This window comes from Danio rerio, chromosome 16, assembly GCF_052040795.2.
Source record: "Danio rerio strain M-AB ecotype USA chromosome 16, GRCz13ab, whole genome shotgun sequence".
In the NCBI taxonomy this organism is placed as follows: Eukaryota; Metazoa; Chordata; class Actinopteri; order Cypriniformes; family Danionidae; genus Danio; species Danio rerio.
In genome coordinates, this window is record NC_141036.1 from 36,578,655 (window position 1) to 36,605,286 (window position 26,632).

General features: G+C 36.9%; 2 protein-coding genes across 7 annotated transcripts in view; one reads left to right on the top strand and one right to left on the bottom strand.

Annotated features, from left to right (window-relative positions):
• fbxl4 (F-box and leucine-rich repeat protein 4) overlaps positions 1 to 26,632 on the bottom strand; it is a 420,342-nt gene that overhangs the window by 48,320 nt on the left and 345,390 nt on the right. The window lies entirely within an intron of this gene.
• The window catches only part of klhl32 (kelch-like family member 32), a 40,089-nt gene that overhangs the window by 8,634 nt on the left and 4,823 nt on the right, over positions 1 to 26,632 (top strand). For 4 of the 5 annotated variants that reach the window (XM_087284865.1, XM_087284868.1, NM_001083022.1 and 1 more), the window contains 5 exon segments: positions 5,631 to 5,738; positions 13,083 to 13,181; positions 16,229 to 16,444; positions 22,040 to 22,766; positions 25,446 to 25,504. In XM_087284865.1, the coding sequence (XP_087140991.1) occupies positions 5,631 to 5,738; positions 13,083 to 13,181; positions 16,229 to 16,444; positions 22,040 to 22,766; positions 25,446 to 25,504 (1,209 nt within the window). 5 annotated transcript variants of the gene reach the window in all.

The window sequence follows — 26,632 nt, forward strand, 5'->3', positions numbered from 1 at the left end:
GTGGTACTTGTCTTGATCTATTTTCAGGCCTGATGTCATTGGGAAATAACAGGATAGTACATCCTTTCAAGCTTTAACACCTCAGCAGCACTAATGACTAAATGTGAAGGTTGTAATCAGCACTGGCATTAAAGACAAACACTAATAATGACATTACACATTAGTCTAGAGATTTTTGTTTAGCAAAGCTCTAGGTAAATGCGAATTTACATACTGATGTATTGTATTTGAAGATGCACATTTGCTACAGTCTTTTTGTGACTAAAGAAAAGAGATTTTCAAACACGCAAACAAATAAATTAATAGATTAATTTTCCTGTTTAATTGATAATTTTTAACCACAATTTAAAGGTTTAGTTCATCCAAAAATTAAAGTTCTGTTAATTACTTACCCTCATGGAACTGAATCTGCTCAGACCTTTGTTCATCTTCAGACCCTCCATAGACAGCAACGGTCCTGAAACGTGCAACACCAGATAATAGCTGTCTGCCTAAATGGATGAAAAGCTTATTATCGTGCCTGGTAATCACCCAGTGCTTTATGATCAATCTTTATATACATTAGAAAATGCCTTTTTTGTATCGTGGTCCAAGCTGGATGTCATTGACTGTTGTCACTATAGTGATCGCGTCAGTGTGAGCTTCAGACACACCTTCCTTCAAGCATTGTCGTTGATGCCTCGTGTAAACAATGCATTAAACTAGAGTCAGCAGCGCTATCACGTGAACATTGTATCGTCCATTTTTAACATCCACTTCTATCAATTTTTGGAGGTTTTCATCATGCGTGGACAGGATAGTGGAGATTACAGACATAAAAGTAAGGGGAGCAGAGAGAGGTAAAAAATTGGCAAAGGATTGAACTGGGGCCACCGTAAGCACCTTAGTGCTACAGTATATGTCAATGCATTAACCATTAGGCTGTTGGAGCTAACACATGCACCCACTACAGATGTAGAAAACACCGGCAAACAAAGTAAATTTTACCTTTCTTTTTGGCATACAAAAATTTGTGAAACAGACAGAGTGAATCAAATGCTGATTCAGTCTGCATGTTTGAGTTTCGTGAGTGATTCACCAGACTGATTAGAATTGGAAATCTCTCTTTTGAATTATTCATTACCACAGTGGTACCACTTGTGGTACGCGGGCTTCCTTCTAGTGGTACGCGGAGGAATCAAATATGTCATATGCTACATATATTTTAAAAACTATCAAAAATGATTTATATATCAATGTGATGACATATAGCCTATATTTATGAGATCCAAGCAACATCCCCAGGTTTTCTTGAATTGGCTACTATATGTTAATACTTTACATTTAAGTACAGCAGTTTTTTTTTACTTTTTAAGAAGAGTTATCTACCCTTTTTTGCTTTTAAAAGCACATTTTAATTTAAATATTCATGTATTTATATATTTTTTTTGTTTGTTTATTAATTTTTTTGACCTATAAGAACAGTACAGTGTTAATGCTCAGACTATTTATAATGTTTAAAGTGGCTGACAATAAGAAATATTCGTTATAATAGAAATTAATCTGCCACGGTTTTTAACAGTTTTTTTTGCGTGGGGGCTAACCGCGTGGGGCCCACCTGGGCTGGCCCACGTGGGGTCCACTTGGGATGGCCCGCGTGGAGCCCACCTGGGCTGGCCTGCGTGGGGCCCACCTGGGCCTACCCGTGTGGGGCCCACTTGGGCTGGCCCGCGTGGGCCCCACCTGGGATGGTCTGCGTGGGGCTCACCTGGGCTGGCCCGCGTGGGCCCCACCTGGGATGGCTGGTGTGGGGTCCACCTGGGATGGCCCGCATAGACAATTGTATAGAATAGCAAAAAACATGTTTTTTTGAGCCCGCGTGGGCCCCATTTGGGATGGCCATATATTATTATTTATGATAATACTTTACATTTGAGTACAACAGTTTTCTTTTAACTTGTTAAGAACAGTGCCATTTTTAATTAACTTTTAAAATCACATTTTAATTTAAACGTTGTTGTTTTATTTATCTTTTTTTTTTTACCTGTAAGTGTGTTATTGTTCAAACTAGTTATTATGTTTAAAGTGGCTGACAATAATAAATATTCATAATAATAAGTATTAATCTGTAGTTTTGTAGTAAGCTATAGCCACTTAATTGGGCCTACTATGTATTTTCAGTACCAATCATTATGTTGGTACTTGGAGAGACAATTTTTTCTGAGGTGGTACTTGGTGAAAAAAGTAAAAGAACCAGTGCATTAACATACAGCTCATATAAGTCATTGTTTGAAAATAAGACTTTAATGTTTTTGAGTTATTAGTTTACGACTCAAAGGAGTCATTTGTTCATTAATTGGACTACACTGGTTGTGCTGTATATTGCTTTTGTTTATGGTCTGTGAGAAAATTTCAACAGAAATACATTGTTGTTATTAGGTTGTGTGAGAAGCCAATGTGTTTTTAGAGCAAATCAGACGTAAAACTGTCCTTCAAAACTAATATGGAATATGATTTATTTTGCATGCTGCTTAGAATTCAGTGCAGTAATGCCTGAAACACTGATGTGAGGCTTTGAATGATTCATAATTTCAAATGACACAAAAAGCATACGCTATATACAAATTAGCTATTAAAACTGCTGTCTTACCAGCCTTGCTTCTCCAAGGCTAGAAGTCATCTAGTCAGATGTGTGACTTAGGTTTAGGTCATCCTTATTACCCACCATTTCCTTCCAAAAAAAAAAAAAAAACTGACATTAAGTCTCTTTAATATCCAGTGGTGTCCCAGTAAGGAGCTCTCCTAGTAGCAGTCGAAAAAAACAAACCCTTAGCTGTAATGAGTCCTTCTGAAAGTCTGAATACCAACTGGTCAAGTCATTAAAAATGTGCCACACTTAAAATAGAAAACAGAAAAACACATTAGACTTGTACCAGGCACTTGTGACGTACTACTGGGAAACGGTTTTTGAAGGTGAGGTGACATAGCTAAAAGATGATAAACACTTGGCTTCTATTTTCAGCTCACAGAGACTTTGGTCTGAGCCAAGACCTGCATTAAATGTCCATTGATTTTTCAAATGACTGGGCACTGATGCTAATTTTAATCAAGAACAAAACTTAATCTCTGTCCGAGAGTTATGACTACTTTAAGTCTACACTGGGTGTACATATACAGTTGAAGTCAAAATAATTATTTCTTCTGTCAAATTTTTATTATTTTTCAAATATTTCCCAATTGACGTTTAACAGAGGAAGGACATTTTCACAGTATTTAATATAATATTTTTGTTCTGCTAGAGAACTTCTTGTTTATTTTTAGTTGGCTGGAATAAAAACTGTTTTAACTTTTTAAAAACAATTTTAAGGTCAATATTATTAGCCATCTTAAAAATTATTTTTTCAGTATTCATCAATATACACACACCAAAAACAACATTAACATTATAGCAGATACTGTAAAAAGCCCATTGACAGATCATGAAATTTAGCGTTTTTTTTGGTGTTTTTTTTTAAAAAGCATGACGGTAAAACAAGAACAAGGTTATGAATATATTAAAACATGTTTGTTTGTTGTAAAAATTTATAATAATGACAAAAAATACTAATTTGTGGATCTCCTTGCTTCTGGGTTTAGCAATACTGCTGTTGTCAAAGGTGTATTCTAGGAAATTTCCTTACAAATTGGTTTCAAATGTGGTCCTGAAAAATCTCCGTTCGAAGGGCTATTCACTCCTTCTCCTTAGCCCTACGCCTTCAAGCTAAAGAGAATTGGGACACCCCTATCCCTTGGCGTGCACACGCAAAACGAGGGGTAGGGGTAAGGGGAAGGGCTAAGGGGTAGAATTGGGATTGGGCCTTATACACCCTCATTTACACACATACACTATAGCCAAATTAGTTTATTCAGTTCACCTTTACCGCATGTCTTTGGAAAAAACAGGGAAACTTTGGGTAAACCGGAGCACCCAGAGGAAACATGCAAACTCCACACAGAAATACCAACTGACCCAGCTGCGACTCGAATCAGCGACCTTCTTGCTGTGAGGCGACTCACTGTGCCACCATGAGCCATTATTTTCTATAATCATACTTTGATTGACTCTGATTGACATTCCCCCTTTCTCCCACCCTTTAGTGTTGATTTCTCCCTCAATAGCATCCACCATTAGAATTGTTAATTTGCCACTATGGTGACACATAGGCGTTTATAGCTCCACCCGCTTTAGTAAACAGGGCAAGGAGAACAAGCTTAATTGAATTTAGTCACCAAAATGGCACAATTTTGATCAAATCCTAAAAGAGATTATAGCATTTATTTTTTCCAATAAATTACAAATGTTTTCATGTGGTATGATTGAAAATCAGAATTTTTACATTAAATAATAAAGTTAAAGCATTATAATTATGCTGCCTAAAAAGAATAAAAATAGCTGAAAACATTTCACAATGTTTTGCTAACTTAGCCTCTAAAGGCGAAATTAGCACAACATTTTATCCTAAATTATAAAGAAATTCCACCAATAGTTTGCAGAATAAGTGAAGTTTATTTATAAACTAATTTCGAGAGGATCACATGCTTATGATTGCTTGCAGCTGGCCCCGCATTATTCAGTTTATGATTCACCAATGAGACGATTCCTAAGCCACTATAAATACCCTAAGTCCCATATCACAGCCATCTTCGTTTTGAAGAATCCCCCCTTCCACCCCTACTCCTCCTTTCCTAGAAGAGTGGCACGGTGGCCCAGTGGTTAGCACTGTTGCCTCACCCCAAGAACTTCACTGGTTCTAGACCTTACCAAGCCAGCCAATGTTTTTGTGCGGAGTTTACACGTTCTCCCCATGCTCACGTGGGTTTCCCTAGGGTTCCCTGGTTTCCTTCCACCATCCAAAAACATGCAACTTAAGTTAATTGACTAATCCAAATCGGCTCCTAGTAAGTAGTTATCTCATAAGAGCAATTACTATCTGCTCATTAGCTACTACAGCAGGGTAGCTCTTGAGATCTACCTGAGCTCAAACTCCCTTCTCGTCTTGCAAACAGAAAGGAGCCCCAGGCTCGAGGATCTTATGAGCTCAGGGCTCTCTCCCAGCAAAGCATGCCAAACAAGCTTTATAATTAATTATCAGCTAAGTGTGACCTCTTGAAAATTGTAAATCCAGAGAAACTGAACATTTAAAAGGGTCTCTTATTTTTTCACTTATTGATAGACGGTTGGATAGATAAAGTAAATATATGTATTTTTTATTCTAGAAGTTCATCATTAGGAGCGGTTAGGTTTGATCACTGTTGTTTGGAGGTATAACAATGATCCATGTCCTTCGACTTCTCCACTGGCTCTGATCAATGACCATCCTACACTCGCTCTGTGACAGCGATCAATGCTTTTGATTAGTGTACTCCTCTCAGAGAACACAGCAGGACAGCTCTGGCCTCTTGGTCTTGGTCTCTCTATTTTTGCCCGTGTGTGTGTGTGTGTGTTGGTGTGTGAAAGTAAAGTAGGCACTGATTGTTGCTTATGGACTCTCTTTCAGACTCTTCAGACATGAATGAACAGTGTATTGACGTTTGTGCTTTACCAGCTATTTACAGGATGCAGTATTACTCTAGTTCTGTGGTTCATGAGTTATGTTCATGTGTGTCTTCAGGCCATGTTCAGTCTGTGTATGGTGGAGAGTGAAGCGGATGAAGTAACCCTCCAGGGTGTGACTAGTGTGGGACTGAAGCACGCACTGGACTTCGCCTACACAGGCCAGGTAAATTCAGCATAGCCCACACACACACAGCTGCATACACACAAGAACATGCAAAGCAAACAAAACTAGCTGTGCTTCAAAGTCTCTTGGTTGTGTGAAGTCTCCATTATGAATCCACTCTCCAAAAAAGAGCAGATACGTAAAGCACTTGAGAATAGTAATATTTATCCTGGTACATCACAAAATGTCCTACTTCCCACTTGGGATGTCGTGATTATGAGTTTCAAGTTAAATTCAAGTGGTTTTGCTTGTGTTTGGAAAAAAATGAGAATTGTAGACCACATCAGATTTTATCTTGTCTAGTTTTTGAGGACATCTTGTTAAAGGGAGTTCATCCAAAAAGGAAAATGACTTACCCTGTACCCTGGAAGATGAAATTTTGAAGAATGTTGGAATATCCATGTTTGACATCCATAATATTAATAATAAAAAATACTATGGACGTTGATGCTTACTGGTGTCCATCATTATTTAATTTTTTGATAAAAATATCCTCAAAGATTTAAAACAAGCAGGAGGGTAGGGGCTGAGTGAATTATTATTATTTTTTCTTCTTTTTTTTTCCCACAAGATTTCAGTCATGAAGGGCTGGTGTCCTGGGGCCTTATGTACAAAGACTTGCGTTGAATTAATACTAAAACATTGCGTACGGACAAAGCTGTAAATGTGTGTACGCAGTAAAAAAAGTCAGATGTATGAAACACTGCGCACTGGGAATCCGACGCATTTTCTTTTTGTACATCCGAATTAACGGGAAACTGAGCGCAACATGCAAGAGGGGCTGAGTGAATTCTGACCGATTTTTATTTTTTATTTTAGGCCAGCTATCACACACTTACTTTCTTTCGGCTTATACACCTGCTTTGTTAGGGTCGCCACTGTGGAATGAACTAGTAATTCCTTTTAACTTGAACTTGAGAAGATGCGTAGGGGAGAACATGCAGACTCCACACAGAAAGGCCTCCTGGTCCAGCTGGGATTCAAACCAGTGACCTTGTTGCTTTGAGGCAAATGTGCTAACCACTTAATTTAATTGTGAATTAAATGTGGCATCAAGTTATTTAATGGTTGTTTCATAGTTTTTTGTTTAGCGGCATGGTGGCTCTGTGGTTCACAGCAAGAACGTCGCTGGTTCGAGTCCCGTCTGGGCATTTCTGTGTGGAGTTTGCATGTTCTCCCCGTGTTGGCGTGGGTTTCCACCAGGTGCTCCGCTTTCCCCCACAATCCAAAGACTTGGTATAGGGGAATTGAATAACCTATGGGTGTTTCCAGTTGGCTGTTCATTCCGCTGTGGCGACCCCTGATGAATAAACAGACCAGGCGGAAGCAAAATAAATAATTGAATGAATGTTTTACCAGAAAAAGACTAAAAATCTTGTGTAACACTATGGCTGTGCGATTTAGGGAAAATATATTAATATTGAAAAATTTTATAATATTTTTTGACAGATATTACGATTGTTATTTTATTTGCGATTTATTTTGTAGTCAAGATTTAGCTCAATATTCTGTATCGTAGCTGTTTACTACTAAAATGCAGTAAGTGTTTTTTTTTTTAAAGAAAGATATTAACATACTCCAACATTTATTTAAATTTGTTTTTAAATATTCAAAAATTAAACAAAATTTTCTCTAAAGCAAACAGTTAGCAAAATGAACAAACAGTAAGTAAAATGACCTTACCTTTTTAGGGAGATAGTGTAGCTTATTATACAAACAAAAAATAATAATTATAAAAATACAGAACACTCAGCAAACTAACATAACTCATACGAAGCAGATTGAAAAGTTTTGATTGGGCAAAATAAAAATGTGCTCACTCAACTGGCTAGTGAGACTGTCACACACAGACAGCAGTCACGCATTTGCTCTGGGTGGGGGAAATTAAATAATACATATATATTACATATCACAGCCTCATATATATTACATATCACAGCCTCTTGCGATTAGCTAATCGAAATGTTTTGCAACATTGCAATTTGATTTCAATTAATCACACAGCCCTAAGTAACACTTACAATAAATTACAAATAACTGAGTCAATGTTTATTTGCCTAGTATTTTTTGTTGATCAATGATCCTAAAACACCAATATTGTCATTTCAGTTTAGACCGAAGAATATTCCAGTCAGATGAAGCTGCATACTTAGTTGCCTTCTTACACAATTCAGTTAGAACAAAAGGAAAGGAGAGAGTCTAACAGTTTGAGAATGAAGAGAATATTTCTCTAGTGTTTTCTGTTGTTTTGACCTTATTGTTCACATCCCCTGGGATCTTTTTGGCTCGAGACTTCCGGTTTCATTCACTTCTATTGATTTTTAGATGTTAAAAAAAGCTGGTTATTCTGCTTGATGTTGCGAATAGATTTTTTTCATTCATTCATTCAATCATTGGCCTAGTCCCTCTATTCAGCTGGGGTCGCTACAGCGGAATGAACCGCCAACTTACCCAGCATATGTTTTACACAGCGGATGCACTTCCAGCTGCAACCCATTACTGGGAAACATCCATACACAATCATTCACAGACATACTCAAGGGACAATTTAGCCTACCCAATTCACCTATAGCACATGTCTTTGGACTTGTGGGGGAAACCGGAGCACTCACGCAAACACAGAAAACATGCAAACTCCACACAGAAACAGCAACTGACCCAGCCGAGGCTCGAACCAGCAACCTTCTTGGTGTTTGGCTAATGTGCTACCCACTGCGCCACCGTGCAGCCCGAATTGATTTTTTCTTATTATATTATTCTGTATAGACATGAACAAACTTGTTTGTAGAGCTAGTGGTTTGACCGTTTATTATTCCTAGTCATTTCTCCCATAGGCAGCTGAATCAGACATAAAAATGAGTGCACATCCATAGTTCATCAAACAACAGAGATGTGAAGGCAACATCCCCAAGATGGCCTTATAGATGATCAAATACGTATGCATTTTTCTTTTAATTATACAATGAGGGCCAAGCTACTCTGTTATGCGAGGTAAAATAAAAACACGTTAACATAAAATTAATTTTTGCAATAATTGAAATAGTATGTGAAGGCATCATTACACACAAATCCTGGGTTATGCATTTACTGCTAGTTTAAGGATTTCACACTGTTGATATTTATATATCCTGATTTTGTTTTTGGTTGCATATTCATGTTGTCAATAACACTGATAAAACAAACACAGATTGCATCTCTATTAGATCTGTGATTAGTTTGTCTAGTTGCCCTTTCTGGCTGATTTAGGTAACCTAAAAGCTGCTGTTCCAACTAGCATTGCCATCACTGTAAATCTGCATAAAATGTGCTGATTTAGTTGTTAAACAAAGTATATACATTAATGTATTGTTTATGATTGGTAGTGTTTTGCTAACTATGATATACACAGTTATTTTAGTGTCACTGATCAATTATAGCTTTTATTAATGCTTCAAATGTTTTGTTATATTTATAGCTGTAGCTTATATTAAGTGCTAAAGTTATTTGTCTATGCATTTTTCATCTTAATCACTTTTTTAACAGGTCTTTATATGTTTTGTTCATTTTAATAAATCAAGGTAAACCAAAAAAAATGTAACTCTTTGTGCTTAGCTAACTCGTTTATTTCAGTTAAACCACAACAAAAGGGGTTTTAATTTTATGGTTTTATTTTTTTTAGCTAACCGTGTTGCTAACACAGATTTGATGTAGGCAGGCACTTTTTTCCAGGGGTTTCAGTACAGCGTAACCGCTACTGCGTCATCGGGTGGGCGTGGCCTATCTGTGAATTTGCATCATGCGCAGATTGTGAAAACAGCCGTTTGATTCAGATACCTGTACGTATTGCAGGGGTTTCGTGTCAAATGCCTTTTATATGCAGTACTAAATAGCTGTCCTGATCGCAGGTGTTTCATGTGAAGTCAGTGAATGTTATATTAAACAAATTAACTTAAGATACCTCTCAGATTACATTAATACTGTTATAACTTAAGATACCTGTCCCAATCCCACGGCTTTTGTGCCAAAAACTTTATATATCATATACATTACCATCAGATACCTGTCCTGATCCCAGGTGTTTCATGTATGATCACTTTTATATATATTAACATCAGATACCTGTCCTGATCTCAGGGGTTTCATGTATGATCACTTTTATATACATTAACATCAGATACCTGTCCTGATCTCAGGTGTTTCATGTATGATCACTTTTATATATATTAACATCAGATACCTGTCCTGATCTCAGGGGTTTCATGTATGATCACTTTTATATATATTAACATCAGATACCTGTCCTGATCTCAGGGGTTTCATGTATGATCACTTTTATATTATATACAGTAACATCAGATACCTGTCCTGATCCCAGGGGTTTCATGTATGATCACTTTTATATATATTAACATCAAATACCTGTCCTGATCTCAGGTGTTTCATGTATGATCACTTTTATATTATATACATTAACATCAGATACCTGTCCTGATCCCAGGGGTTTCATGTATGATCACTTTTATTTATATATTAACATCAGATACCTGTCCTGATCTCAGGGGTTTCATGTATGATCACTTTTATATTATATACATTAACATCAGATACCTGTCCTGATCCCAGGGGTTTCATGTATGATCACTTTTATTTATACATTAACATCAGATACCTGTCCTGATCTCAGGTGTTTCATGTATGATCACTTTTATATTATATACAGTAACATCAGATACCTGTCCTGATCCCAGGGGTTTCATGTATGATCACTTTTATATATATTAACATCAAATACCTGTCCTGATCTCAGGTGTTTCATGTATGATCACTTTTATATTATATACAGTAACATCAGATACCTGTCCTGATCCCAGGGGTTTCATGTATGATCACTTTTATATATATTAACATCAGATACCTGTCCTGATCTCAGGGGTTTCATGTATGATCACTTTTATATTATATACATTAACATCAGATACCTGTCCTGATCCCAGGGGTTTTATGTATGATCACTTTTATATATATTAACATCAAATACCTGTTCTGATCCCAGGTGTTTCATGTATGATCACTTTTATATTATATACATTAACATCAGATACCTGTCCTGATCCCAGGTGTTTCATGTATGATCACTTTTATATATATTAACATCAAATACCTGTCCTGATCTCAGGTGTTTCATGTATGATCACTTTTATATTATATACATTAACATCAGATACCTGTCCTGATCCCAGGGGTTTTATGTATGATCACTTTTATATATATTAACATCAAATACCTGTCCTGATCTCAGGTGTTTCATGTATGATCACTTTTATATTATATACAGTAACATCAGATACCTGTCCTGATCTCAGGTGTTTCATGTATGATCACTTTTATATATATTAACATCAGATACCTGTCCTGATCCCAGGGGTTTCATGTATGATCACTTTTATATTATATATAGTAACATCAGATACCTGTCCTGATCTCAGGTGTTTCATGTATGATCACTTTTATATTATATACAGTAACATCAGATACCTGTCCTGATGTCAGGTGTTTCATGTATGATCACTTTTATATTATATACAGTAACATCAGATACCTGTCCTGATGTCAGGTGTTTCATGTATGATCACTTTTATATTATATATAGTAACATCAAATACCTGTCCTGATCTCAGGTGTTTCATGTATGATCACTTTTATATTATATACAGTAACATCAGATACCTGTCCTGATGTCAGGTGTTTCATGTATGATCACTTTTATATTATATACAGTAACATCAGATACCTGTCCTGATCTCAGGTGTTTCATGTATGATCACTTTTATATATATTAACATCAAATACCTGTCCTGATCCCAGGGGTTTCATGTATGATCACTTTTATATTATATACAGTAACATCAAATACCTGTCCTGATCTCAGGGGTTTCATGTATGATCACTTTTATATTATATACAGTAACATCAGATACCTGTCCTGATCCCAGGGGTTTCATGTATGATCACTTTTATACATATTAACATCAGATACCTGTCCTGATCCCAGGGGTTTCATGTATGATCACTTTTATATATATTAACATCAAATACCTGTCCTGATCCCAGGGGTTTAATGTATGACCACTTTTATATTATATACAGTAACATCAAATACCTGTCCTGATCTCAGGGGTTTCATGTATGATCACTTTTATATATATTAACATCAGATACCTCTCCTGATCCCAGGGGTTTCATGTATGATCACTTTTATATATATTAACATCAGATACCTGTCCTGATCCCAGGGGTTTTATGTATGATCACTTTTATATTAGTTAACATCAGATACCTGTCCTGATCCCAGTTGTTTTGTGTATGATGACTTTAAATAAAAATAGAAAATAAATATGAGTTATGTTAATTAACTAAGATCGAGAAAGAAAAATTAACCACGATTTATTACAGAAAATGTAGTATTTATTTGTTGAAACATGACTGAATACCATATTTTAAACTACAAAAACACGGTTAATCTTACCACAACCATTATTATTTGGTTTAAAATGGAAGTACAAAAGCCCAGAGACAGTAAAACGGAGTAAAACGAGGTCAGCCGTTTTTGCTAATGAAATCTTTAAAATATAACATTATAAAAACAAAAAAATAACCTGTATGATTGTTTTTTCCCTCGTTATCCACCGCGGTAGGTTCTTTATCCATAATCATCCTGTTTGAAATGACCGCGCTAAAAAAGAACCTGTACTGCGCATGATCGGTGACCTCTCAGTATTGTTTTTTTTTTTTTAAGGGGGCGTTTCCCAAACACCGACCGAGCCACGCCCATTTTACGTCGTGGTAATGAAACCCCTGGAATTTAGTGCATGCCATTTGATGTATGTCAGAGGTGGTCTCATAATATATATGCTGAGATTCAAAGGTTTGGGGTCTGTAATTTTTTTAATAATTTAATTGGATCATTTCAAGATATTTTTAACCATTAAAGAAGTCATATTTAATGATGTATATATTCTTTAATTTTAGACAATTTTATTACTTTTTTATGTAAACCTATTAAATATAAACTTCTTTATTAAAATGAATCATGAAGTCACATTGACCCTATGGTAATGAAAGGAAGAAAAGTAAAGATCACTATCTTTTATAAGAACCAGTGAGCTATTTTTTCTTTTTTTCAAGGCATACATGCTTTAGCTTAGATTTAAGATGCAACACTCAGCTCTTTACAATATTTAATGCTCCATCTCTCTCTTCCCTTTGACCTGAAAAAGTCAAAGACGCCTGAATGTGACATAGAAAGATAAAGCAATGTTGTTGTGATTTTCTTTAGATAGTCTTACTCCTATCTTTTGTCTGTAGATCATGCTGGAGCCAGGGGTGATACAGGACGTCCTGTCAGCTGGAAGCCACCTTCAGTTACTGGAACTGCTCAGTCTCTGTTCACACTATCTCATTCAGGTGTGTTAATATTTATCAGCTCATTTAGGTGTTTATGTGTTAGATCTAAATTGAAAACATTGCAAGTTCTGGTAATGATCAGTTCATGTTTGAAGGACTAATAAATAAGGTTTAAATGCTCGATGCTCCGGAAGAAAATGCTTTTATTTTGATCAGGATGAAGATTTTGTTAAAATAATGTGTTTTTTTATTAAGTTCTGCCATTCAGAAGTAGCAGAAGATACTTGCATGTTTTCCTAGAAAAATGATCTGCCTTGATCTCCAAAAATTTCCATCCCCCAGCTTTTAATGCATCACGTTTCATCAGCATTTGAACCCCTAAATAGTTCTTAGTGTGAGAAGTTGGATCTCAAAATCACACAGTAACTGCCGGAAAGTGTGACACAAAAGATGGTGGAGAAATTAAGAATCTGCAGGACCTGGAGGATTTTTCTGAAGCATAGTAAGCAGTTGTTCAGAACAAACAAAGCGCTTATGAAATTCCATAAAAAAGCAAAACAAACAACAACAACAAAAAAAACGTAGATCATCCAGGTTACCACACACTAAAACCAGGAATTTAAAGTTTTGCAGGTGGTTATTTTAATGAGTTTATTTATAAACTAATTTCGAGAGGAGCATGTGCTTATGATTGATTATGGTTGGTCCTGCATTAACTAACATATGATTCACCAATCAGATGATTCCTAACTCACTTTAAATAATCAGAGTTTCTTACTTCAGTTGTCTTTGCCTTTAAGAGTATCCCCTTCCAGCCCCTACTCCTTCACCTTTCCCTTTATAGTGCGGCACGGTGGCCCAATGGTTAGCACTGTTGCCTTACAGCAAGAACGTCACCGGTTCAAATCCTTAACAGGCAAGCATGGGGAGAACATGTAAACTCTGCATAGAAACAACATTTTGTGCAGTTTACTTGTTCTTTCCGTGCTCGCGTGGGTTCTTCCGGGTTCTCTGGTTTTCTCCCACAGTCCAAAAAGATGTGTCATAAGTGAATTAATCAATCTAAATGAGCACAATAGTCGAGCTCTTAACCAGCATTATATCCCTATTTAGCAATTTATAATCTGTCATCAGCTCTAAATAAGGTAGGAGTTCTCAAGACCTACCTGAGCTCAAACTCCACTCTCACCCTGCAAACGGGTGGGAGCCCCGGGCTCGAGGATCTTCTGAGCTCAGGGGTCTCTCCCGGGACAGCATGCCAAACACTCTTTATCATCAATCATCAGCTAAGTGTGAACTCTTTCAATTCAATTCAATTCAATTTAGCTTTATTTGTATAGCGCTTTTACAATGTAGATTGTGTCAAAGCAGCTTCACATTGTTACGGCCAGCTCGCTCCCGACCGTACCATAAAAAGGATCAGACACACAAAAAGGTATATAATGAAAAAAACATTTATTAAAGGGAATAATAAAGTATAACAAACTGTCTATGGATTTGAAATAAATAGGAAATCAGATGAAATTCTCTCAACAAAATACAAAACAAAACAAAACATAAGACGGCAACACAAAAGAGTTGGAGCAAAATGACCTCTCTGTGGAATAACGTTCCACCAGAGGAAGTGCCGTTCTTCACAAAAAAATTCAAATATATACTTTCTCCACCCATAAATTAACTAATTAACTGTGATGTCACATTGCGAGGCCACCGAAAGGTAAGAAAGAGAAGACAGGGTCGTAACAACATAAATGGTCTTAGTAGCTGGATTAGGGTAGTTCAGTTTTTAGTGTTTAAGTTCAGTTCAGTTTAGCTCAGTTCAGTGTGGTTTGAAATCATTACTGAGAGTCCAAACACTGAAGAGCAAATTCATCGATGAGTAGGTTTTCAGATCCTGAACCATGCAAGCCAGTGGCGACAGCGGAAAGGGAAAAAAAAAACTTCACCAATAGGAGAGTGAAGAAAAAAAACCTTGAGAGAACCAGACTCAGTTCGGCACGACCATTTTAATTTCTCCGCTGGCCAATAGTCTTGTGCAGAGCTGCAGTCTCAGCAGTGGAGGCTGGAAGCTGGCCTCAGCGAAGACTCATCTGTCCCTGGAGCATCACTGGAATCAGTCTCATGCTTTCCACTCCCCTATGACCAACAGCGCAGCAGCAGCTCAGAACTTTATTTTATGGACTATATGTAAACATCTGGCTGGACGGTCATCCGCTGCATAAAACATATGTCAGAATAGTCAGCAGTTCATTCCGCAGTGGCTACCCCTTATAAATAAGTGACTAAGCAGAAGGCAAACGAATGAATATATGTAAACATCTTTTATGTAATGTGCATATTATTCAGGACATTTCTTTTATTTTGTTAAAATTATGAACATTTTCACAGGTTCTGCAAACTGCCACTATAAATCAGTATGCATTTGTATAATTATATTGTATAAAACTTCACGTAACAGCTGGTTAAACGTATAAGTCATAAGCTGAAAGAATCATAGGCTTATTACTCTGTGCTACAGCATATCCCAAGTCTTTTGAAGCCTTTGTGTGTGAAATGATAATCATTATTTCCTGATTCTGAGCTTACCCTCTAGAGTACCAGAAGTTTTCCCTATAAATTAGACCAGAAAATGTGAAAAACATTTGCAGAGATTCCACCTGAGCCTCTTCCTAACTCATTACGACATTAAAAAATGTGCTCTGTATTTATTTTAACCAGTAGATGGCAGTCACTCTCTGTGTGAAGCATCTGTGCAGCATCCAAAAGCTACATTTATTGTTCTTTCTCTCACTTATACTTTTACACTCTATATTTTCAGACATTGTGGAGCTTTGATGGGATTCAGCTCTGTTAAACTAAGCTATTTACTATATAATACAAATAAATGTGTGTGTGTGTGTGTGTGTGTGTGTGTGTGTGGATCTAATATTGTATGCATGTTACAATGTAGAACTAGTTTGTCTTTATACATTTAACTTTATAAACACTCTCACTTATCTGAATGTGCATATGTATGTATTTAATATAATGTGTGTGTGTGTGTGTGTGTGTGTGTGTGTGTGTGTGTGTGTGTGTGTGTGTGTGTGTGTGTGTGTGTGTGTGTGTAGGAGCTGAACAGTTTTAATTACCTGGACCTGTACAGGCTGGCAGATCTCTTCCACCTGCCGGCTCTGGAGGAAGCGGTGGTGGGCTTTGTGGTGGACCACCTCTCTGAGCTGCAGAGGAGCAGACAAGAGGAGGTGCTGCTGCTTCCTTACCGGCTCCTCAGGGAAGTACTGAAGAGCGACCGCCTCACCTCCCTCAGCGAAGAGGAGATATGGCAGGTGTGTGGGCCGCACATTCACTCACTTTAACTGCTCCAAACCTTTTGGAATTGCCAAGGTATCTCTGGGGCAAAATATCAGCTTGGGGTTTGAATATCTGAGATGGGATTTGGATTTTGTTTGGTCAGATTTTGAAAACTTTCAAATAAAGAATAGTTGTGAACAGGGCGTAGAACTAACGCTTTGGCACATCTACAATGATGGAGACAACTAAAATGTAACCTTTTTTTGCTGATCATCAAATGATATATTGAGTTTTTCTTTAAAAAACTGGCTGAACAAATTGAGGAAACGCATATATGTAGCTGCATTTTGTATTATCATAATTAATTGAAGTAATTCATATATTAATCAACAAAAATTAAACAAACAGCACTTATTATACTATTAAACTGTAAAGTATTTTATAATGAATCATTTTTATGCTGATGCTGATAGTGCCTACTAATGAATAACAATGAAATCATCACTATTAATATTAAATAGAATGCTATTATTATTATTATTATTATTATTATTATTATTATTAATGACAATAGTACATTTATGAAATTAATATTTATTGCTTAGTTTCCTTTTTAACGTTTTACCGTAGAGCATGTGTGCCCGACCCTGTTCCTGGAGATCTACCTTCCTGCAGAGTTTAGCTGTAACCTTGATTAAACACACCTCTCTTTAATTACCAAGTGCTATTTCTGATCCTACTTAGTTGATTTAGTTGTGTTTGATCGAGGTTGGAGCTGAACTCTGCAGGAAGGCAGATCTCCAGTAACAGGGCTGAGCACCCCTGCCATAGAGCTTTCATTTGTATGCAGTATCACAGGAAACCTCTTTTGAAATGTTCACTTATAATGTGCACACTATAAGTGAATCAAACTCAAACAGCAAATCAGATTGCATAAATATACACAGTCTTCATACAAACACGTCTTCATAATTTGATAATTGTCCTAAACTCTATAGATTTCTCAGAAAAAATAAAAGAAAAATAAAATATTGGGCAACTGGCAAGTAACATTGGTTCAGTTGATTTTAGTTCTCATTTGGTGACTGGCGAATGTTAATTGTACAGGGTGTCTGCGGGGTCTTAAAAAGTATTAAAAGTTAATAAATCAATGTAGAGAAATTTCAGACCCTTAAAAATATTAAAAAGTCTTAAATGCTATTTTGCAAGGTACTTAACTTTATATCATTTTTGTTTATGCAATGTATGCTAAAGTTTGCCTCAATTAAATCTACGATGCTGTGTGGTTTATGAAATCAATGATATCCTACTAGATTTTACATCATGCTGCTTTGTTTACTGCAGTAACCAAGGCAACACCATTATTCTGCAGTTCTATAGGCGCCAACATGCTGAATTAGCTAAACTTAATAGTTTTTATTTAGTATGTGAATAATGTTTTAGTGTTGGATTAGTTTCTTACATTAATGTTTAGTAAATATACTGTACGTTTGCCAGTGTTTTTGGTTGAAGTGGTTTTAAGGTCTTAAAATGTATGGAAAGAGTATTAAAAAAGGTCTTCAAAGGTATTGAATTTCACACTCTGTTTTCTGTATAGACACTGTTGTAGACTGAAGTATAATTTCTAGCTCACTAATATTAACAGATGGTCGATGGTCATCTACTAAAGCTTGAATATTGATTCATAATTTGTGATCGTCATGTATTACATGAACTTGTGGAGCTCATTCAGCTCAAGTGTTGCTGTTATTAAAGCAAACCATTTATTAAAATGTAAACAATTTATCAAAAGCAATATGCATATAATACATATTAATATATAGCATTATGTATGCATAAAACATATACGAGATGTTCTTAACGAGACAAGAACATTTTAGAGTTTTCAACTCTATGACATTCTCCATCACGGCTTTCAAACACAGAGCATCATTAAGTAATTCTGAACACTTAGGGTCATATTCACAAACACAAACTCCGCCTGCTTAATTTACGATGTAAAAGAGAGAGAAAAGGTGCATTGCCAGTGTTAGTGTGTGTGTGTGTATGTATATACATACACGAGCGGAGGCTGTAGTTGGAGTGGGGGGGTGGTTTGGGGCTGTGGTGTGACTATTCATTTGCACCAATCAGGCGTTCCCCTCGCCCCCCGCCTCCCCCCACCTAGCCTCTCTCTGATTAGGCCCACCGCGGCTCCATCAGCGCCTCAATCCCCCAGCTGTCACTCCGGCCGCCCTACTGATTGAAAACAATCAGGCCTCTGATGGCACAATTACCCTGACCCTTTAACCAGTCGCTGCTGCCATAATCAGGCCCTGATTAGGCTGCTTTGGGCCTCCTTCACTTTGCAGAGAAGGTTAATTTGGGCATCAGACGGAAGCGTGATGGGCACAGGGGCTGGTGCTGCCGTCCGCCGGTCCGAACGTGCACCCGCCAATACTACCCTCCATATAGTTTGGCTGTCAATCATCGTCATGCAGAGTTCTCCGAGTCTCACGCTCTGGAAATCACATTTTCTTCCTCTTTGTTTTTTTTTTTTTGTTCTTTTTTTCTTTTCTCTCGCACTTACTCTCTGTCTGTCTTTCTCCGTGCAGAAGTGGGTGGGGGAGTTCATTTATTTTCTGCCCCGAGGAAGTTCTCTGATCCAGTGTGACCTTCACAGTCAACAGACGCTGCCTCGCTCACACCTCTCTCTCTCTCTCTCGTTTTCCACTCTCACTCATTCTCTGTATTCTTCTCTTTTACTGGCTGTGAAAAGGAGAACGAGGGTTAAAAAAAACCCTGCTAAAATTCAGAGAAAGAAAGTGAACCTCAGTAGAGCGTTACATGATTAATGATGCCAAAAAAGGAATGGAAGGTCTCGCTGATACATCTGTGCACGTGCAAGTTACATTTGTAATTATTTAGGAATAAATAATTAATATAGATTAATATAGATTAATATTAATATAGATTAATATTAATATAGATAACAATAAATTATGCAGTACTCAGCATATATAAGTACACCCCTCATCTTTTTAATTCATATTTTCAACAGGAAGCTATACAATATTATGTTTGTGCATATACATTAGTCAGTACTGAAGCCAAATCTGGAGCTTATTAAACAAAATAACTTATGATAACAGTCCAAAAACTAGTACACTCAAATTTGTATGTTATAGAAAAATATCAAATTCAAATTTAAAAAGAGAAAAATCAAGAGAAGCAAAAACAAACTAGAATCTAAAGTTTATTGATAAACTTTGATGTTGGCTTGAGAAAGCCAACGTGACTGCGCTAGGACTGGGGATGGCAGTTGGCAGGAAGCATGGCGGTGGTTGCTAAGTGGTTGCTAGGCAGTTGCTAAAACAATTATTGCTAAGCAGTTGCTAAATGGCAATGCTCATGTACATGTTTGATCAAATGCTAATACTTAGTAGGCATTTCTAGCATATTTTATTGCATTTAGATAAACATTCATAGCATGTAGCTAATCATTTTTAGCACTTGGCTTCCATTATCATTGTTACCATGCATAGTACACAAGAAGTCCCATTTGCTAGCATGAGTCAAACAAGCCAATGCCCAGGTCCATACGATGTTCTGATGTAGAGATATTGCCATTTTTAAATGGTTGCTAAGTTATACTGTTTTATTGCTATGGGGACATTTGACAGGTTAGTGATGATACATCAAAGCTTCTTGGCAATATGAGTGATCTTAATCAACCCCGATGTTTCAATTATAGTCTTTATGAGTGTCAAAAACTGGACTTGAACATTATGTATTCCTGGTGTTGGGTTGCAGTTGGAAGGGCATTCGCTGTGTAAAACAAATGCTGGATAAGTTGGCGGTTCATTCCGTTGTGGCGACCCCTGATTAATAAAGGGACTAAAGGAATGAACATTATGTAAAAATGGCTTGCCGTATTTTTTTTGAAAATACAATGCTTAATTGTGAAAGTGATACATGCAAAAATGGCTTGCCATATTAGTAAAAAATATGGAGTTTAAGTCAAAAATGGCTTGCCATATTTTAAGAAAAATAATGCTTAAAAATTATTTATTGGAAAACTATAAGTCTGTTAAACGTTAAAGATATAGCAACAAAACCTAACGCATCTAAATACAGCTTTTGGCCAAATTTGGGGCTTGTATAATTTTTTTATATGCCCGGATTATTAATATTTAAATTTTTTTATTAAAAAAACAATAAGTCTTATAGGCATGAGGAGATATAGCAACAACCTTGAATGTAGAAGGCACATTTTGACCACATTTAGGCCTTGTGGCATGAACGGCATAGGAGGAGATACGTTTGTTTTCAAGGACAGAGTAGTATAACAGTATGTTGGCTTTCTCAAGCCAACATAATTATATATTAAGTTGAAATTTTGTAGGTTGTAATTTATTTTTTGCAATATTTTGTATGAATTTAATTGTATTATCTTTAAATTTCTGAACATGTTTGGTGACTAAAATATTATTTAAATAAATATATCTGTTTAATAAATCGGTTTCGTTTAAATGCACCAAAATAAATTGCCTATATTCACTGAGTTCATTGTTCATTTTGTAAATGTTCATTTTCAAAATGGGCTGTAATCAATTATGCTGAGCACTGAATGTATTTTTTCATTTATAGCAATTGGTACATTCAAAATTTCTATACTGTTTTATTTATTTATATATTTTATAAAATATTGTAAACAATTTCATATCACTGCCTTTTAACTCAAATAAATTACATCAAATAAATATAGGCTTCGAGGTATTGGATATTTCAATTTAAGTAAGAGATTTATAACAATCACTTTACATTGCACTTGAGAGCCAAAACATCTCTGGGTTACCTGCTTGTGTAAATAGTGGCAGAGGGGGGATCATTTGGGAAACCTGTCTGGGAGCAGACATTATCTCTGTTATTCAGTGCTTCTAATGATGCAGGAAAAACACAGCGTGCCTTTAACTTCATGTTTCTCCTAGCAGTACTTTCCTGCATTCAGTGTCCCGTAAATCGTTTTGTGCCAGTACATTGAAATCTAACCATTTACGTCATACCATTTAAAATCTTTAAATGATCAAATACTCCAGGAAAAACTATATTACAAGCATTTAAATTTGCCATTTGTGTGTCGGAGACAGCTGGAGAACGTCTAGAGGTGGTGGCCCATGATCTCGGGATGCTATAATAAGTTCTCTGTCTCAGGGCTGATTGTGTTAAAAGCCACTTTGTTTCCACAAGAGTGGCATCGCTTATCTCCAGCCATCTCCGCCATACTCGCATGCCTCTGCAGCTAAACAGTCTAGATTGCTCTCAAGTTCAATTAACTCCCCTTTGTCTAACTCCCTTGGCTGCGCCAGAGCGGGTATGTGTGCATGCTTTACACACACCCCTCATGGCTGTGTATGTGTGTTTGCTCCCCCTATCCCCCTCCCACCCCAATCTCATCTGCAGCTGTCTTCTCATCACTGTATAGAGACACAATATCTTAAGCATTAGCATGCAATGATACAAAATGTTGGCCCTGCGTAGACAGACAGTATTGTGTGGATGGTGTGAGCTGCAGCCTGTAATATGAGCGGTGTGATCTTCTGATCCCGAATCAGTGCTGAATACTGATGAGCCCCTCTGCCCCTCTGTAGTTGCTGGTGCGTTGGTTGGAGCATGACTGCAGATACCAGTACATGGAGGAACTGCTGCAACATGTGCGTTACGGCTTGATGGAGGTCCCCGCCCTGCACCGCGTGGCCAACAGTCACTCCTTGCTCAACTCCAGCAGCACAGTTGCCGACCTGGTGGAGGAGGCGCTGGACTACCACCGCTCTGTATTTGCACAGCCTTTACGTCAGACGGCCCGCACAACACCACGCTTCCAGTCATTGACACTTTATATTGTTGGTGGACGCAAACGAGAGGTCAGCCGTGTACGGGAGTTGCGGTTCTTCAATCCTGCTGCGCAGGAGCACATGCGTGTCACTGGTGGTTCCAATTGGAGCGAACTAGCACCCATGCCTGCTGGACGAAGTCACCATTGTGTGGCAGTCATGGGCAGTTTTTTGTTTGTGGCAGGCGGGGAGGTGGAACATGCCACCGGGAGAACATGCGCAGTGAGGACGGCATGCAGGTATGATCCGAGGGTAAACCGATGGACTGAAATTGCACCCATGAAGGCATGCAGGGAGCACTTTGTGCTGGGAGCCCTGGGACAGTATCTATATGCCGTCGGGGGCAGAAATGAACTGAGGCAGGTTCTGCCCAGCGTGGAGCGTTACTGCCCCAAGAGGAACAAGTGGACCTATGTGCAACCATTTGACCGCTCGCTGTCCTGTCATGCAGGTTGTGTGGCGGATGGGCTACTCTGGGTGTCAGGTACTAATACAGTCCCTCACATTTACCACAGTATCATAAATATATCAGGAGTTCCAATGCATATACAGTTGAAGTCGGAATATAAGCCCTCCTGTACATTCTTTTCCCAATTTTTGTTTAACGGAAAGAAGATTTTTCTAAACATAATAGTTTTCATTCATTCATTTTCTTTTCGGCTCAGTCCCTTTATTAATCCGGGGGCACCACAGCGAAATGAACCACCAACTTATCCAGCATATGTTTTACGCAGCGGAGACCCTTCCAGCTGCAACCCATCACTGGGAAACACCCATACACTCTCATTAACACACATAAACTACTGCCAATTTAGTTTACCCAATTCACCTTTAGTGCAGTCTTTGGACTGTGGGGGAAACCGGAGCACCCAGTGGAAACCCACGCAAACATGAGGAGAACATGCAAACTCCACACAGAAATGCCAATTGATCCAGTCTGGACTCGTTGTGAGGCAACAGCACTACCCAATGCACCACAGCGTTGCCCCTTAATAGTTCTGAATAACAGTTTTTTTATCTTTGTCATGATGACAGTAAATAATATTTTACTAGATATTTTTAAGATACTAATATTCAACTTAAAGTGACATTTGGAGGCTTAACTAGGTTAAATAGTCAAGTTAGGGTAATTAGGCAAGTCGTTGTATAACAATGGTTTGTTCTGTAGTCAATTGAAAATATATATAGCTTAAGGGGGTTAATAACATTGATCTTAAAATGTTTTTTAAAAAGTATTATTAGTTGAAATAAAACAAATATATTTGTTTATATACAAATATATCTAAATATACAAATATATATTTTATAAATATATTATATATAAAAATATTAAAGGAAATATTGTAAAATAGAAAAGAAAAGTCACATGAGAACTAATAGTTTAACTTCAACTATATACTAGGGTATCTCAAGCACACAGTGGTACTGCTGTCATTTTTAACTGATTGTTTTGCCTGTAGTCAGATCCTTTATGTTATGTCAGCTATCACACAAGTATTATAGGTGGGAAGCATATTTTGTGACAAGAACGCGTGGCTAAATTGTGTTGAATCCACATGCAGTCCAACAGCAACATATATTCGATCCAAGCATTCTGCCGTATTGCAGTATTACTGATTTAACATGGTACCTAAAAGCGAAACACTCAGATAGCGACGTGTTTTCTGAAGAAACTTGCAAAAGAAAGCAATGTAAAACTCTGACACTGCTTACATTTGCGAGGCTGCTATAACTGCCTTTATGACATTCATATACAAAGCAGGCAGCATGTTGGCTCAGCGGTTAGCACTGTCACCTTACAGCAAGAAGGTCGCTGGTTTGAGTCCCAGCTGGGAAAGTTGGCCTTACTGTGTGGTGTTTGAATGTTTTCCCCCCGTGTTCGAGTGGGTTTCCTCCGGGTGCTCTGGTTTCCTTCACAGTCCAATGGGATCCAAAAGTTCATGTTTATATAATTATGAACATGTTTTTACATTTTTTTTTTAATTCTAAGTGTCAGTATAGGTTGCACATGCTTTTTGGTATTTTCTAGATTCTGAATGAAGTGGGATCATTTGCTGCCTATGAAGGAGCAGAGAGCTCTTGGCTTTAATCTAAAATATTTCAATTTCTTTGTTCAGATGATGAAAAATGTCTCAGGGGTTTACAATGACATGAGGATGAGTAATTAATAACATCATTTCAATTTTTGGCTGAACTAACCATTTAATTGTCATTTTAGGACTGAATTTGATTTGAATTTATATGATTATGAACTTAATCCCATCAATTAGAACAAATATTCAATGATTTAGGTAAAGTTTATTTGCAATAAGGACTAAATTTCAACACGGCAGAGATCCAGATGAGTTTAGTTCTCTATACTAGATTTACAGTACTACCTTAAGTTGAACTGTTAGTGTACTGAGAGAAAAATATTTAGTTGGTAAAGCAATAAAACACTTTGGACTATTTTTCCTCTAGGTCTTAGAGCTCTAGTTAGTCATCATCAAACATATTAGGTTGATTAATTTTAATAACTTTAATGACCTGAAATAAAACACTGGGGACCTCAGTAATGACAGATACTCAATATTTAAAAAAAAATTAAAAAAAAAAACTTGAGCGGGACATCCCTAATAAATATAGTTATACCTTTTATACTATAGCTGGATGTTACCGCCTGCTCATTTCAACACTTATATAATCAACAGTGATGTAATGCTGTTGTTTACCTAACTATAATCAGTCTATAAACAAATATTGCGCCTCCTGGTGTTTCGTCAGGCAATTTGGCACTTCTGTTTTGCTGTTCACAGCACCGGGAGCGATTCTAGCACCAGCGGCTCACATAACCTGCTGTTTCTCTCATGTTTTTCAACAGAAATTGAAACCGTTTATTCACTTGTTTGATGGCTCCCTCTCTTGCACAGTTTTACATATTTAGACATACAGAGCAACAAAGTGCGGTGTTAATACAGTGGTCAGTAACACTGGCATAGACACTGTCAGCAGGTTGACCCCATCTTCCTGTCCTGGAACCTTTTCAGCTGTGAAAATGCATGGAAGTGTTCAGGAAACAGGGCAGAAACCTGCAATGCAGCTGTTACTCTTGAGTTTTAAGCTCAAGGTTTAAAAGCAATGCTTGCATGAGTTTAACATATACTGATGACTCATTTTGCTGCAGGTGGTGTCACTAACACAGCTCAGTACCAGAACCGACTGATGGTGTATGACCCAGGACAGGTATTATATTATTATGTATTTTTGATTATTACAAATGTCCACAATGTGGTTTACACAAATACACGCACACATTGATATCACAACTGCTTTCAATAAGGATTGCAATAATAGATATTTTGAGCACTAAATCAGCACACTGCAAAACAGCTCAGTTTCTTACTTAGAGTTTTTGTCTTGTTTCTAGTACAAAAATCTTGAAATTCTTAAATCAAGAAGCATTTTCTTGACAAGCAAAATAATTATAATGTTTTCAAAAATAATATGCCAATATTAAGTTTTTTCTTAAAAGAAGCAAAATCATTTTTCATCGATTTCACTTTTATTAAGTTGTATTAAGTCTGCCTAATTAAGGTCGTGGCCACTTGAGTGACAGCTAGGTCTCGCTGATTGCCGTCATGTAATTCTGGCTGATTAGCTGCTGAACATGCATATATATATATATATATATATATATATATATATATATATATATATATATATATATATATATATATCATGTTTTTGCTTTGTTTTATGTTGCTTTACATAGTCAATTGCATTTTGGAAATATTTCCTACAATTATTAGATAATATGGCATGCTTTGTGCACTTAATTGTGCTCGCAAACCATTTAAGTGGTCTCCTTTTGCCAGGTGAGTGAAATGATAAACTTACATACCATATTTATAAGCGTATTTGTTTTATTTAAAATGTTATATTTTTCTTTATACCTGTAACACACTCCAGAATCTGATAGATTTATTATCTGTAGGCTACAGATCAGTCATCTGAAACGTTGTCATACAATGTTATGTCTGGATTTTATAAATAGCCTTGTATTTTACTAACAATTTTAAAAAATATATTTTAAGAACAATGCTTAGTGACTTAATGTATTACAACAGTGTTTTTAAAAGACTAAACACTTTATTAATATAATTTACAACCAAGCACATGTGGTCGGAACACAAACGAGTCATAGGTAGGCCCACACGGAATCTGCGCGCGCAGAATTCCGCAGATTTTCCACAGAATTCCGCAGATATCTTCAGATTTTTAGCTCATTATTAATTCTGTTTATTTACTTGAGTAAATGTGTAAATCTGAATTCATTCAGTTTTTATTCAGTAATTTATTACTTTTTATTTA